At 39.4% G+C, this 14,816-nt stretch overlaps 1 protein-coding gene across 3 annotated transcripts; it reads right to left on the bottom strand.

Moving 5' to 3' along the window:
* Positions 1-392: 392 nt before the first annotated feature.
* Positions 393-13,910, bottom strand: FBXO5 (F-box protein 5). 3 transcript variants are annotated; one of them, XM_017871696.1, is made up of 5 exons: positions 13,539-13,910; positions 5,231-5,948; positions 3,263-3,353; positions 2,164-2,346; positions 393-1,303 (listed from the first exon to the last, which is right to left on the bottom strand). In XM_017871696.1, the coding sequence occupies exons 2-5, from the start codon at positions 5,908-5,910 to the stop codon at positions 1,052-1,054; spliced, it is 1,206 nt and encodes a 401-aa protein (XP_017727185.1). In that variant the 5' UTR covers positions 5,911-5,948; positions 13,539-13,910; the 3' UTR covers positions 393-1,051. The 3 variants fall into 3 exon arrangements, with proteins under 3 accessions (XP_017727185.1, XP_017727186.1, XP_017727184.1); XM_017871697.1 differs by lacking the exon at positions 13,539-13,910 and adding an exon at positions 13,341-13,398; XM_017871695.1 differs by lacking the exon at positions 13,539-13,910 and adding an exon at positions 13,162-13,387.
* Positions 13,911-14,816: the final 906 nt, after the last annotated feature.

Genomic DNA, 14,816 nt, shown 5'->3' with positions numbered 1-14,816 from the left:
TGGGCTCTTGTTACTAGCACATGTGTTTGACTGCAGCCAAGATGGCATCTTGTTCTATACAATTTAAATCCTTCTAGCTTTTTGGGGGGTATGGGGCGCTATTTAATCCAAGTTCAGCTCGTTTAGTGATAAATTACCATATCAGTATTTACCAGTGTCTTTTATGCTCTTCCCGTATTGAATCATCTTGAGATGTTTATCTCAAGACCCAACCCACAACTACTGAATTAAGCTATTAAGTGGGGAAAAACCAGGATCAGGGTACTGTCTAAAATCTCACAAGCTCCCCAGAAAAACCATCACAAAAATCCATTCAATGCCTTCATACAAACGCAGTCTACTGCAGCTTCCTAATTCAGTTGTTTCCAGGATTACAATGTTTATAAAAGGTATACATTAAGCTTACAACAATTTTATTTAGCAAAATTTATTTTTGTATGTACATACAAAAGACATTTTCTTTGACATATAAAAAATACAGAAATATTTACATGTCTACAAAAATTAAAACAGATTTCAGAAATAAGGAAAACAAGCACGTTTTTACAAAGGATACTTTCTTGGGAAATATACACACAAAAAAAGCTTTAGAAAGGTGACAAAACATTTAATAGACTCCAGAAGTTGATATTTCTATTGGTATCAATTGAATAAGATGAGTATAAAATGTCTGAAACGCTAACAGATGGAAAACCAGAGAGTAAAGCACCCCAATACAGGGTTGTCCTTTTACCATAAAATTGAATCCAAATTTTCAAATTTTTTTTTTTTTTAACCCTCAGTATCACATACTATCTACTTTTTCCCTTTTTTTTTCTTAAAATATTTAAATTGTTTGATTTGTATTGAGAATTTTAAACTTTTTCTCATTAAATTGTAAAAATAGTTTAAGAGGTTGTCTATCCTCTTTACCCTCTGGGGGAAAAAAACCTCAGGATACTACACTGATTTCAACATAAAATTGAAAATCACAATACAATATTTTTTTAAGTTAAAACCTAACATTTTCTAACTAACATTCATGATCAGTAACAATTGATTTAATAAGAGATCACAATCTTCGTAAATTCTTTTTGCTTTTCTTTGTACCAGGCAGGGGACCTATTTTACAACTGGCTTTGAGGAGCTTGCCATCTGAACAGTCTTTAGTAGTATGGTAATTACAGAGACACCTCGTACAATAATCAAATCCACAGCCTTCTCGTTTGCAGGTTGCCCGTTGTAAATAGCAATCATATTTTGCAGGTGAATTACAGCGAACACAGGCTTTGAGGCTTTCGTTCTTTTTCAAAGTCTTGGCAACCTAAAAAGAAAAAAAAACAAAAAAACTATAAACAAATTTCAGCAAGGATTACATGTACTTTAGTTAGTAAAACCAAGGACACCCTTGCACCTTCCCCAACACATGTATGAAATATCACTGTCACACATACAATAACTACTGCCCTAAGTTTTATCTATGTAGTACCTGATAGCAGATGCTCAATAAATACTTTCTGAATAAATTTGTATGTTGCATTACTCATTATGGCATAAAATTTAAGACTAGTTTTGTTATGTAGGATTTACATTTACTGATCAATGTGAATCAGAAAATATTCTATAATTTTGGTAAGTTATCTAAATTAAGCTTGCAAAGTTATCTACATGTGAGTAGAACTTTTAGCACACATCACTCACTGATCTGAGGGTATAATAGAAGGCCCTTCAAGTTCAGAAAGCTTGCCTTTTTCCACTTAACTCTCTTCCTCAGTTCTTAAAGGCGGAAACTGCAAAATGTAGTATTGAGTACTTTTATAAGAAATCTAGGTTTTTCATTATTTCCTCAGTGTTTCTAAATTAGAACCCAAAATCACTGAACTTTCATAAACAATGCCAAGCAGTACCTAATATTCATAGAAATACATTTCTGTGTACTTTCCTAATTTCATGTTTGTTTTCCACATTATTGTGAGTGAAATGAAGAGGACACTAATGAAATCTCTAATAGTTCTAATTATACTACAATTAAATTTAGATGATCACCAATATCAGGTTTCTTAATGTCAGAGATTAACCTAGTTATTATCTAGAGCCAAGTTACATTTTGACCTTGAAAGTTCTTTTACATTTCTTACTCTAAATCCCTTATGTTTTAAGATTTATCATTAGACAAAAAATTACCTCAGAGAATTCATTGTGTCGACTATAAGTAGAACCTTTCTGATCACCTTGATTGGATACCTTGGTTTGAGCATCTTTTTTGAGAGAAGTCTGGGCTGCTGATTTCTGAACAGAAGCCAGTGGGGTTCTGAACATAACATATTCTCTGGTTGATGCATGTGGTGAAAATTTATTGTTGTTTTCCTAATTAAAAAAAAAAGTTTTAATAGAACTTAGCAATTATTTCCTGTATCCTCAACAATGAGACATTTTTATGTTTGTATATAAAAGAAATGATGGCCGGGTGCGGTGGCTCAAGCCTGTAATCCCAGCACTTTGGGAGGCCGAGATGGGCGGATCACGAGGTCAGGAGATCGAGACTATCCTGGCTAACACTGTGAAACCCCGTCTCTACTAAACACATAAAAAAAATTAGCCGGGCGTGGTGGCAGGCACCTGTAGTCCCAGCTACTCAGGAGGCTGAGGCAGGAGAATGGCATAAACCCGGGAGGTGGAGCTTCCACTCAGCTGAGATCCGGCCACTGCACTCCAGCCTGGGCGACAGAGCGAGACTCCGTCTCAAATAAAAAAAAAAAAAAAAAAAAAAAAAAAAAAAAAAAAAAAATATTAAAAAAGAATTATCCCCAAAAGAAATTTACCTGCACGTACTTAAAAAAAAGCAATACCTAAATACTCACACATATCAAGCCTAACTTATTGACAGAAACTGAACCAAAACTGTGAGAAATCACTTTAAATGCAGAGTCTATATGGTACTTAATACCTAAAAAGTAAAACAGCTTTTCTAAATTTTCCAAAAGTTATAAAATACACATACAAACAACTGGCAACTAAGACTGACTAATGGTCAACTCTATCTGAGAACTGAGTAATTTTCCCTTTGTTACTTTAGACATTCTATTTCTAGGAAGAATCCGAGAAATAAATGATTGAGTTGAGATTTCTTTATTTTTGAATGTGGTTTCTAAGTTCTAGTATAAGGCTGAAATACTTTATGAATGTAAAGAAGGATTTCCAGATTACCTGTTTTTTTTCCCCTCTATTTCTAGAAGAGCACTAGCAGTGCATTTTAACGAAAATATCATCTGCAAACACTTACGGTAACTCTTTGTATTGCTTTACTGTACAACTGGAATGCCCCCTTATCATCTTCTAGGATCTTCTTCCAAGTTATGCTTACTTTAGACACACTGGAAAAGTAAATTACCATAAATGAAATAATTAAAGCATCACAAAGAGCTAAGATGAATACAGTAGAAAAACATTAGCAGTGCAAAAGGTATTTACATTATTAGTAGTGCTTCTCAAACCTGACCACATTACAATTGCCTGGCGGTTTTAACTGGTCTAAAATGGAGCTCAGGGCTCTGTATTTTTAAAAAGCTCCCTCCTCATCAAGTAATTCTAAGTGCATTGAGGCTTAAGAACCACTGCTTTGTACAGTATTTTTTCACAATATCTGCAAACATCAAATAGTAGCTACCATTGTGTGTGTGTGTTTATGTGTATATTTATATATATATGATACCATGTTAGCTATCTGGTAAAAGTAATAGACAAATTTCAAAGTACTCTAGGCAGACTGCTATTAGAAACCAACTTTGTTAGAACTTTGTAGAAACCAACTCACTATGTTAACAGAAAAAGTAGAATCTGTGATACTGATTTGATTGTCCCTCAAGCTGTTTAGGCTCATGCCTGTAATCCCAGCACCTTGGAAGGCCAAAGCGGGCAGATCACAAGGTCAAGAGATTGAGAGACCATCCTGTCCTACACAGTGAAACCCCGTGTCTACTAAAAATACAAAAATTAGCTGGTCATGGTGGCACGTGCCTGTGGTGCCAGCTACTCAGAAGGCTGAGGCAGGAGAATCGCTTGAGCCCGGAAGGCAGAGGTTGCAGTGAGCCGAGATCACGCCACTGCACTCCAGCCTGGTGACAGGGCGAGACTCCGTCTCAAAAAACAAAAAAAAACCCAAGAAGCTGTTTATATCTGTTTTGCTTTAGCTCTTGTTTCATAAAGACCAGTGTAAACTCATACTTGCAAAGAGTTATCTCCAGATAATTTTTCAAAAAGCCAAAACAAAAAAACAAAAAAACAAAAAAACAAACCCCAACCCCAGTTGAGTCCTATCTAATTCTAGTTTGCATAATCACCTTAATTCTCAAAGTTATCTGACTAATTGATTTTCCTTGGTATATTGAGAAAGAAATGGTGGTTAGCACAAGGTTTCTAAGAAATCGTCATAAACAGAGCCTGGGAGGCGGAGGTTGCAGTACGCCAAGATTGCACCATTGCACTCCAGCCTGGGTGACGGGAGTGAAACCCTGTCTCAAAATAAATAAATAAATAAATACATAATAATAATAATAAAAAATCACAAATCCCTATTTGTGGATCTTCATATTTTCATGACTATCAAACCTAGGAGAGCCCTACCACCAAAAAATGGCTTAGAAAGAACAAAAATTACTTCATACTTTCTGGTGTGACAAGTCATAATGCCTATTAGACATGCAGACTGGAACTAGGCTGTTTTATAGTTAAGCCCCAAAGATGTAACTTACATATTAGAAATGTCAAAACCAAAAGGAACAAAGATCTTAATCCAATAGAAACAGTTTTGAAATAGTATGAATATAAAATTTGAAATGACTAGGTTAAATGCATAATTCTAAAGTTTTCTTTCATCTTAGTGGCACACAGGTAGCAAAACACCAGCAAAAGTCATTACTGCAATTAAACAACATTGTAAGGCTACCTACAACAGGTTGAGCATTTCTAATCCAAAAATCTGAAAACTTCTGAATGCTGACATGATGCTCAAAGGAAATGCACATTGGAGCACTTTTGGATTTCGGATTAGGGATATTCAACTGTTTAACCTGTAGGGTATAATAAAAATATTCCAAAATTCGAAAAACATCTGAAATCCTTCTGGTCCCAAGCATTTCAGATGAGGGACACTCAACCTGTACAACAGTCTTTGCATGAGCTGGTGGTACTGAGCCACTAATAGCAATGTTCAGTGGATTATGTTAACATGTATATTCAAAACAGTACTTACTTGATTAAGTCCATATCACTGAGTTGTGCTAAAATAGTTGCTAAGAGATGTCTGAGTCCCCTTCGAAAGAGTTCGCTGAGAATATCTACACATTCTAGTCCCATTTTTCTGCCAATTATATTCTGCAGTCTAAAACTTCCTCTGGCTATAATTTCCTTCAACATCTCCCGATCTACTTTAGGATTTCGTTTTGCATTCTTTTTTAATGTTGAACAAACCACTTTTTCAAAATGAAGAACTGGCAGCAAGTTTTTGTTGGGATATTGGTCTGGGCTTTGTATTTGTAGCAGGCAGGATTGGGGACTGTCACTGAAATTTTCCTCCAGGAGGCTACCTTCTTCATGTTCACTGAGGCCACTTTGTTGAGAAAATGAGGAATAGCCACTGTCTTCATAAAGTCTACTGGTCTCTAGTGCTTCAATTTCATTTGTACTATTAAGTGTTTGTTGCACATGTTGATTTTCCTTGTTATGCAAGGGCTTGCTTTCAGTTTCAAGTTCTACAATCCTAGGGCTCACAATCGGTGACCCAATACATGACAGCCTTTCATAGTCTTTAATGCAGTCTTTACAGGAACCTTCCAAATATGCAGGGGTGTAGGAAACTAGTCTTCCAATGTCATCAGGTTTTACCAGTTTAAGTCCAGAATGAACATGGTTACAATTAAAATCACACTTCATTTTGACAGAAAGGGTAGAACTTTCTTCTTCTTTACAACCTATAAAAAGAACATAACATTTACATCTTAATGGCAAAATTTCCACACATCCCTACTTCTTAAATTGGGATATACAAAGATTACTTTGCAATCTCTCAGCGTTAGGTATTGTCTACATGTACTTGCTTATACAGCTGTGATGTTATTCAAGTTTAATTATTGATATGACAACAATATGTGAAAATATTACTTAAATCTTGTAAGTATATACAAATTATATTATTCTTGAGAAGGCATTTCAGAACAGACTGCTTTTGGATGGCTGTAACATCTGACTGTTATCTATAACTGATTGAGTAAAAAATAGTGGAAAAAGGGGCTATAAAATAAACATCTGTGTTTATGGAACAAATGAGAAAATGTGATGTATCAAAAGAGTAGGCTCTATGGTCAAAGTTATCCTTAAAGTAACCACAAATACTTTTAGATTCAGTGTTTATTCCTTGGACTTAAATGACATTATGGTTCTCTTTGACTTAAGCACAACCCAAGTGACAGCAAAAATGGTTAAGATTAGTACAGGAGGACAATGTATATAAGGGTGGGAATAATCTTGATAAAAATAATAAAAATTTTGTATATTATTTCACCATTAGCAATGATTGCAAGCCTTAAAATAACTAATCAAGAAATCTATAGGTAGCGTGGAGAAAAGAACTAATAACACATTTAAACAACTATAAATTAAAGTCTACCTGAATTCCCACAGCTCTTATCTCCAAGTTTTATTCTGATGGGTGCTCTTGGTGACCTTCTAATATACTTAAAGCGTTTGTCTACCTTACTGGATAGTAAACTCAAGTACAGGGACATCTCCCTGTATCTTCTCTAATATGTGCTGGAAACTGCTGTCTTTTAATCACTGAACAAAGACATTCCACCGTAAGAATGAATAGTTCTGCTATCAATCAAAAGTAAGAGTTGGTAAATAAGAAAAGAACGACACTCTAATCAATTAACCAGATTTAAAAATATGAGTGGTAGGGCAGCAGGTGTAAATTACTGTTCAATTGCTTTAAATAACTTAAGATAAACTTGCTATTAATGATAAATAGAAAAAAAGGAAAGACTTGTTCAGGGTTTTATTACCACCCTGCTCCAACCCTCAGGACCTAAGAAATCAGTTAAGACACAATGGAGCAGGCAGCGTCTTAAGATAGCTTTAAAGAAAGGTTTCACCATCCCTGTGCTACATTTTGCAGCGAATGCCTCTTTGTTCTCAGGGGTTGTCCTGTGCATTTTAGGATGTTAAGCAGCCTTTACCCATTAGACACCAAGGGCAGCCCCCACTCCCAATATGCAATGTCTCCAGTTACCAGTTATCGCCAAATATTGGGGAGGGGAAAAGGCCAGCTGCAAAATTTCCTCTATTCTTCAGTTGAGAACCACAACTCTAAAAAGTGATTAGGATTGTCAGGCAACAGTGGCCTGGTAAGGGCATTCACAATTTGAGCAATGGCACAATGCTGGGAAGGAATATGGTAGATGAGTTCAGAAACTGTTTAGCATTGTTGAAGGCAGAGAATAAGAGTAGGGAAACAATGCAGACATGAGCCTGAATATTAAATGCCAGGTTAAAATGTGCCCCATCTACCATCCCCACACAAGCCAATCATATATAGCTAACAATTTATACTGTAAGTAAATGTATATAGCATCAGTATGCTTAGTCTGCACTAAATATTGGTAATGTGTTCACATTAAATTTAACTATTTTTTACGTAGAGCAAAACTTTTCAACTCAAAGTACAAATGGATACTTTCATAGAAAGTAACTTGTAGAGAGAAACTGCTTGTAAATTCCCAATGTTAATACAGTGAAAGATACATAGTATGTGCTCCAGGATCCCACTAAACATAAAATTAAGAGTTGAGCTGCATAAAAAATAAAGAATATACAAATTCTAGCTCCCTAATTAACCCTAAATCTAGAACAAATGATTCTGAGTGGTTTACTTTCATTCAGAGGAAAAGTAAAAAATGCCAAGAGATTGCTTCTATTTTTGCCTCAAATCAACTAAAGAATTAGGTTTGATTTATACATGACCACAATTTACATGAGAGGATAAAAAAGCAGAAGCCACTTATGAAGGCACGCTCTGCTTTGTTTAGCTGCCTAAACCAAAAAGGCCTGAAAATACTTCAGGAATTCAAAGTCATTCTCTTTCTGCTGTCTTCAGAACAGTTACTGGGAGGTTGTCCTATAGAACCTCTTTCATTCAACACTGTTCTTTGAATATGGACAGTTCTTTAAAATTAGAGCTAATAATGATGCAAATACTTTAAACTTGTTTAGAAGTTTGCAATTTCCAATGCTTACAAACCTTTTGAGGTAGGATGGGGAATTGTTATTTTTACAATTGAGCACACTGAAGTGTAGCTTAGTTTGCCCAATACAGGTAGTTAATTAAATGAGGCAGATTTCTCTTCCTCATTATAATGAGGTGCTCTGGAAAAACAGATCTAATGAATAACATTTATACTGTTTATAAAAATGACAGAAAAGCCAGAATTTATGGTGCAAGTGCACTTAAGGCACTAAAGAAAAAAATGTGTACATTTTTTTCTCATGTGAGCTGGCCCTTTTCAGACCTTAGTAACAATGACCTTTCCATCCCAGGGGCTTTGTACCTTATGCCTTTCCCTGCTTAGAATATCTTTTCCGCTTCCTTTGCCTATTTAGCTTCTAATCCATTACTCATGGAGAGCTTCTTCTTTTTTTTTTTGAGGGAACTTTTCAGACCTCATCAAACCCTACTTTAAAGCACTACCAAATTGAAATTTTTAAAAGTACTTTTAAGTTCCTTAAAGGCCAGACATGACTGTTACTGCTTATGACAAAATCCAAGCAAATAGCAGTGCCTGACACAATGAAGACCTATGATATAAAAATGTGTTTCCCATTTTTTTTTGTTAGCTAATACCAACATTAGAATCTGTACCCTTCCTCACGAAATTAGCACTTAAGGAGTTAAAATGACTACCACATTCCTCTTGCAACAACATATATTTTCACATGAATAATTAGATTTAGTATTTAGGTCAGGTGCAGTGACTCATGCCTATAATCCCAACACTTTGGGAGGCTGGGATTGGGAGATTGCTTGAGCTCAGGTGTTCAGACCAGTCTAGGCAACATAAAGAGACTCCATCTCTATAAAAATTAAAAAAAGAAACTAGCTGGGCATGGTGGCATGCACCTGCGGTCCCAACTACTAGGGAGGTTGAGGCGGGAGAATTGTTTTGAGCCTGGGAGGTTGAGGCTGCAGGGAGTTGTGATCATACCACTGCATTCCAGCCTGGAAGACAGAGGGAAACCCTGTCTTAAAAAAGAAAAAAGAAAGAAAAGGTTTGGTATTTTAAAAGAATTTTAGTAAACTTATTCTGAATTTACAGAAAAGTTGCAAGAATAGTGCAGAATTCCTGTACCCCCATTGCTCAACTTATATTACTAACATGAATGCATGTCACAACAAATTAACCAATATTGCTGCATTATTAACTAAAATCCCTATTTTAGGTGGACTGCTGTGGTTCCTACCTAAAGTCTTTTTACTGTTCCAGGGTCTTATCCAGGATACATTACATTTAGTCATCACATCTCCTCAGGCTCCTCTTGACTATGACAATTTCCTTGTTGATAATTACCTTGACAATTCTGAGAAATACTGGTTATTTTGTAGCCTATTCCACAATTAGGATTTGTCAAGTTTTTCTCAGTCTTGGTCTGGGGCTGTGGGTTTTTAGACCACAGAGGTAAGGTGCTATGATTTGAACTGATGTTAACCTTGATGACTTGGCTGAGGTAGTATTTCTGAGCTTGCTCCAAATGTAAAGTTACTCCTTTTGTTCTTTTCCATTTGAAACTTTTGGAAGTCACTATGCACACCTCACACTTAAAGGAGTAAATTTATAAATCATTTGGAATTCTTCTGTACAGCAGATTTGTCCATTAATCTCCTATTTATTCATACTACCAATCATTTATGTGAGTATAAACTCATAGACTTTGGGTTATAATCCAATACTACTTAATGTATTGCTCAAATTGTTCCAGCTTTTGCTATTGTGAGCTCTTTCAGTTGACATTGGTGTCCATTTCACATACTTAAATCATTTTGTGTTTTGAACATCCCTTACTTTCTGGGACTACAAGACGCTCTAAGCGCATCTTCTAATTTCCCTGTTCCAGCCCTAGAATCAGTCATTTCTCCAAGGAACTCTGGTTTCCTTTTTTTTTTTTTTTTTTTTGGAGAAAGGTATTAAATGAAAGTGAAATCTGGATGTTGGCTGTTGATTTAATTTTAAAACGTGAAATTAATGTACTTTTCATTTCCATAACAATACTGCAGAAGAAACAGATTAGCATAGCATGATGTTTTATAAAAAAGGAAGCTGAAGCAACTGTTTGCAAAAGGTTAAATCCATTCCTTTTAACTAGCTAAGTGTTTTCCAATGACCAGGCCAAATTTGGGAAATATATGAAGTATTCATATAATTGACTTATTATCCAGAAAGACAGAAAATATTATATGGCTTCATAACCTCTTGAATTAAACAGTTGAAGGCTAAGGGTTCAGTTGAACCATTTCACTTATTTATCCAACATCCACTCAGTGACAGGGTAGGGGGAGAGAAAGATATTAATTAGGGATGATCTTTTAGCAAAGCTGACATTCTGAAATCTGAACACCTTATGGAAATCTAGTGGAAGAGTTCCAGATGGTGGGAAACATAGGAAACAAGGAAAAATGTAAGTGCTCAATAAAGACAAATATCTGTAACGCTGAGTTGGGGGAGGTTATTGAAAATTATAGTTGAAGAGGTACAATGATCTGCAGATTTGTGGGGTAGGCTGGGTCCTATGTGGAGGAGAGAAGTTTGGTTTACATTTTTAGAAGATCATTGGCAGTTGTGGAGAATGAATTGCAGGAAGGTAAAAGTAGAAGCAGAGAGAACATAGTTAGAAATGTTTATCACAGAAGTACAGAGTGTGGGAAACTCAGACTAGAAGGATTGTAGCGGAAATGAAAGTAACTGCATAGATTGAAGGTCTGTTATTTAGGAGGGTAAAGTCAACTTGCTGCTAATCTACTAGATGTGGATATGAAGAAAAGGAGAGTAAAAAAACACCCTGGGGTTTAAGGCTTGAGTATCTAAGGTGATATAGTGCTATTTACTGAGTTATGGAAAACTGATGAAATTAATGCTTAAAAACCTCAGTTTCCTCATCCATAAAATGAGAGTAAGACAATAAAACGGGACTAAATGCAAGGTAAAGTCCCTGTCACAAGGGTCTAGTCAATATAATCTATTTTTAATCACATAAGCCAAATCCCTTCATATTCCTTACATTGCCAATCATTAACATTTAGAAGTAGTAAAGCACATTTCACAAAGAATTATATATTTCAGAATAACACATACTTTTCCATAAGAATGTATAGAGTTAAGAATCAGATCCAAGTTTGAATGAAAATCCTGGCTTAACCTTTTGACTAGCTTTGTGAACTTGGAATGTCCTATTCCTACTTTTCCCCCAAGTGCAGATAGTAATAAGACTCATACATGGCATTGTTTAAACTTCTCATTTACCGACTCCCAGCCCAGTTATACAGAGAAAAGAAAATTTTACAATGTTTGACTTTACATTTAATTTCCAATATAGACCTGATCCTCCATATTAAATGTCATAAATAAGGCTGCAGTCCTTAAAAATCTTTGTAACTCATCTGTTAACTAAAATAATTAAGTTCCAGTCTCTAATACCTACAGATAACTACCATGTGGTCAACGTTAGGCATGGCCATTCCTTAAGAGTTTAAGAGGCCCAATGCTTGTGACCATAAAGTAATCTTTATGAGAAAATTTTAGAAAAGCCTACTTTCAAAACTATTTGGAGGTAACATATATGTATTTTTAATTTCATCTCCTCAAACCTGTAAACTGGGGAAAAAATTCCAACAGGCAGTAAATTCTTTCTGAGGAGCAAGGTAGTAAAGACAAATGGAGTTATCAAAAAAGAAAAAAAAAACCCTCATAAAGCCATCAAGCTTCAAAATTTCGATGGTAGATTGATGATCCAGGATCTTCTAGAAATATACTTTCTATTAAAATTAAAATTAAGCATTTTTTTTCTCCTGAGACTTCCAGAGTTCTTTTTTAATGAAAGTCATTACAAAATAGTACAATGCCGAATTGCTAATTTTTTTCATTTTGGGTTATTTCTCAGGTAAAAATAAGGGCATATGGATTTTATTTAGAGGTAGCAACAAAGAGGGTAAAAATAAGCATTTGAGTGCCTTCCATTCTCTACAAGCTTTGAAATAAAGGACTATCTAGTTCTTCATGAGTTATGGGGAAAAAGTCACCAATTCTTCGATTCTCACAAAATCATCTTAACACTATGGACAAATGCAAGGTTTGTAGTAAAACTGCTTTTAAAACTCTTCCCTTTCCACTCCAGGCCCTGAGACTGGGTTAATGGGCAAAGGGAGAAAAAAATGGGGAAAAGTAACGTTTTTGTTTGGATGTCCCAGTTGAGTCTGGTCCAATGAGGTGGGGGGGTTACTCCGTTTGGCGGGAGTGGGGAGGGAGACCCTAGAACTCCTGAGAGATCGGTGAGGCTGCCCCACAGGGCGCAGGACACGCGGAGGAGGCGGGAGATAACCGCGAGCGCGATCTCCCGCGCCCGCCAGTGAGGCTGGGACCGGGAAAAATCGGGGAAACTGCCTTTGGCTGTGAGGGTGCGGGGCAGATGTAGAAAAGGGTCGCAGAGGGACGAAGGTGAGGCACCTGGTCAGGCCCTGGGGGCTGCCTTCTCGCAGCCCTGTCACCGCCGGGGGCCCCGGGGTGGGGGAGGGGAGGGGCATTTGGCGCCTATTCAAGCAGGGTGGGGTTGGTGGGTCTTCCGAGAAGGAAAAAGGGCGCCCTGGGATGCCACGACCCGCACCTCCGGGGGTTGGAGTCCAGGGTCAGCGTGGGTGACGGGACCCCGCGGCCCGCCATCCGGCCCCTGCACATCTGGCTTCCCCAAGATCCCCAGCCGCCCTCCTCCTGGACCCAGGAACCGCTGCCGCCGCCGGAGGCCGGGCGTGTGGCGTGGCCGCGCGCCCAGGCTCCGGGGGATGTCGGGTCAGGGCCTCAGGCTGCGGCCCTCCCCATGCACCCCTCTGGCGTGCGCGCCCCCCTCGTGCCCGCTCCCCTCACTCACTATCCGAGGGTCGAGGGCGCCCGGCGGCTGTCACGGCGCTGGGGCTGGCGCTGCAGGAGCAGCGGGGTGGCCGTGGGGCGCAGCTGCAGGGGCGCCGGCTCATGCCAGCCGACGTGGAGTCCGCCTCAGGTAAAGGAACCGCTCCGAGAGAAGCTGAGCAACCTGCCTGCTTCACAGACCTGTATCTCTTAAAAGGCGCCAGCTGGTACTTTTAAAATCTTTGAATTTGGTGCCTAAATCCGCGCGGTCCAATGAGGCGCGTCGCTCGCATGCACGCACCAATAGGAGGGCGGTGGGTGGGGGCGCCCTCTTCCGCGCCCAATTGGACGCTGCCGAGGCGGGGCCGAGCCGCGAAGCCCAGCCCCCTTCCAGCTTACCGGCTACCCACGTCCGGAAAGATGCTACGGCCGGAGGCGGGATCTCCGAGCGCGGGGAGGCCGCGGCCCGGACACACGTGTGGAGGGCCTACCACGCATGCGTGCGCCCGCCAAGATTCCCTCCGCCGTCTTCCGGACCGGCCTCCTGCAAGTCCTAATCTCAGCCCAAATTCAGCGCCGGCTTCCATCTGGAGATCTTCGATGGGTACAAATGGTAGCCGACTTTCTTCGATCATCTCTCGAACGGCAGTTCGGTGAGGGGCAACTCGGCTCGTCAGGGAATCCAGACTTTCCGGAAGACGGACCCTCCCCCAAGCCCAGCTTAGCCCGCCTCTCTAGGATTTACGCGCGCGCTCAGCTCTCCCTCCTAACTCGCCCCTCCCCTTGACCCACGTCTCTGCGCAGGCGCCTTGGCGGGTTGTGGCTGCAGAGTTGGCGGGTCGGCGCTTGCGCACCGGGGTTCCCCGCGATTTTTTTTTTCCCCGGGGCTGGGTGAGGGCTGGCCGCGTAGAGGGGCTGTGCGGCTCTCCCTGCGGCAGGCTTACATCAGCTGTGGGAGATCTGCGGCTGCATCTCCCAGGGCCTTCCGGCGGGGCCGAGGGTGGGACCGAGGCACTTCTTCCTTGCGAGCGCATTTATTTGTATTTTCAACCACCCTTCAGACACTTGGTTTACGCTTTCCTGGGTTTTTGTTCCTTTCCTTCAAGGACCAAGCGTAGGAGACAGTAGTCCTGCTCCCAAAAAAAGAATAAATAGAAGTCCCCCCTGACCCCCCTGGCCAAGGGAGCTTTTAGTGATGGCTGGCATGGACATCAGTAGGAAAGTGTACCGGAGTATTAGTGATGCTCAACTTTTCACAATTTGAATATGCACTTAAGTAGGACAGTGCATTCCCTGAACTCAGCTTTATGGCTACAGCCCAGTGAAGCAACGGGATGTGAACTCCAAAAAGGCGAATCCTCGTTTGCTGTTTTCCTCTGGTGCCTTTCTGCAGCCTCGGAGTGAGTTCTTGGCTGTAGTCAGTGTTCAGTACCGTTAGTGACGAGTCCTGTGTGGCGCGGCCAGGATTAGGATGAGTCATACAAGTGCTGGGTGGATCCTGTCTACCTAAAATTTGATCATTAGTTCATTATGGGTTTTTTGTCTTTTCCATTTAAAAAATGTTACATTAAAATAATGTCACTCTTGATGACTGAAATTTTTTTCATCCCCGTAAATGCACCTGAGGCCTGTGCTTCCTTGCCTCACCCTAGCCTGGCCCTGGGGCTAGGTCCTGGA

The sequence above is a fragment of the Rhinopithecus bieti genome, unplaced genomic scaffold, assembly GCF_001698545.2.
Source record: "Rhinopithecus bieti isolate Rb0 unplaced genomic scaffold, ASM169854v2 scaffold_6712, whole genome shotgun sequence".
NCBI classification, from domain to species: Eukaryota; Metazoa; Chordata; class Mammalia; order Primates; family Cercopithecidae; genus Rhinopithecus; species Rhinopithecus bieti.
Note: the sequence above shows the minus strand (reverse complement) of the source record. Positions and strands in the feature narration are given on the sequence as shown.

Bases quoted from the DNA above. Each gene is read 5' to 3' on its own strand.
- FBXO5 (XM_017871695.1), bottom strand. From the start codon at position 13,264: ATGAGCCGGCGCCCCTGCAGCTGCGCCCCACGGCCACCCCGCTGCTCC. The intron at 2,347-3,262 runs GTAAGTGTTTGC...TTTTTTAATTAG, and splicing joins AAGCAATACAAAGAGTTACC to GAAAACAACAATAAATTTTC. The intron at 1,304-2,163 runs GTAATTTTTTGT...TTTTCTTTTTAG, and splicing joins GACACAATGAATTCTCTGAG to GTTGCCAAGACTTTGAAAAA.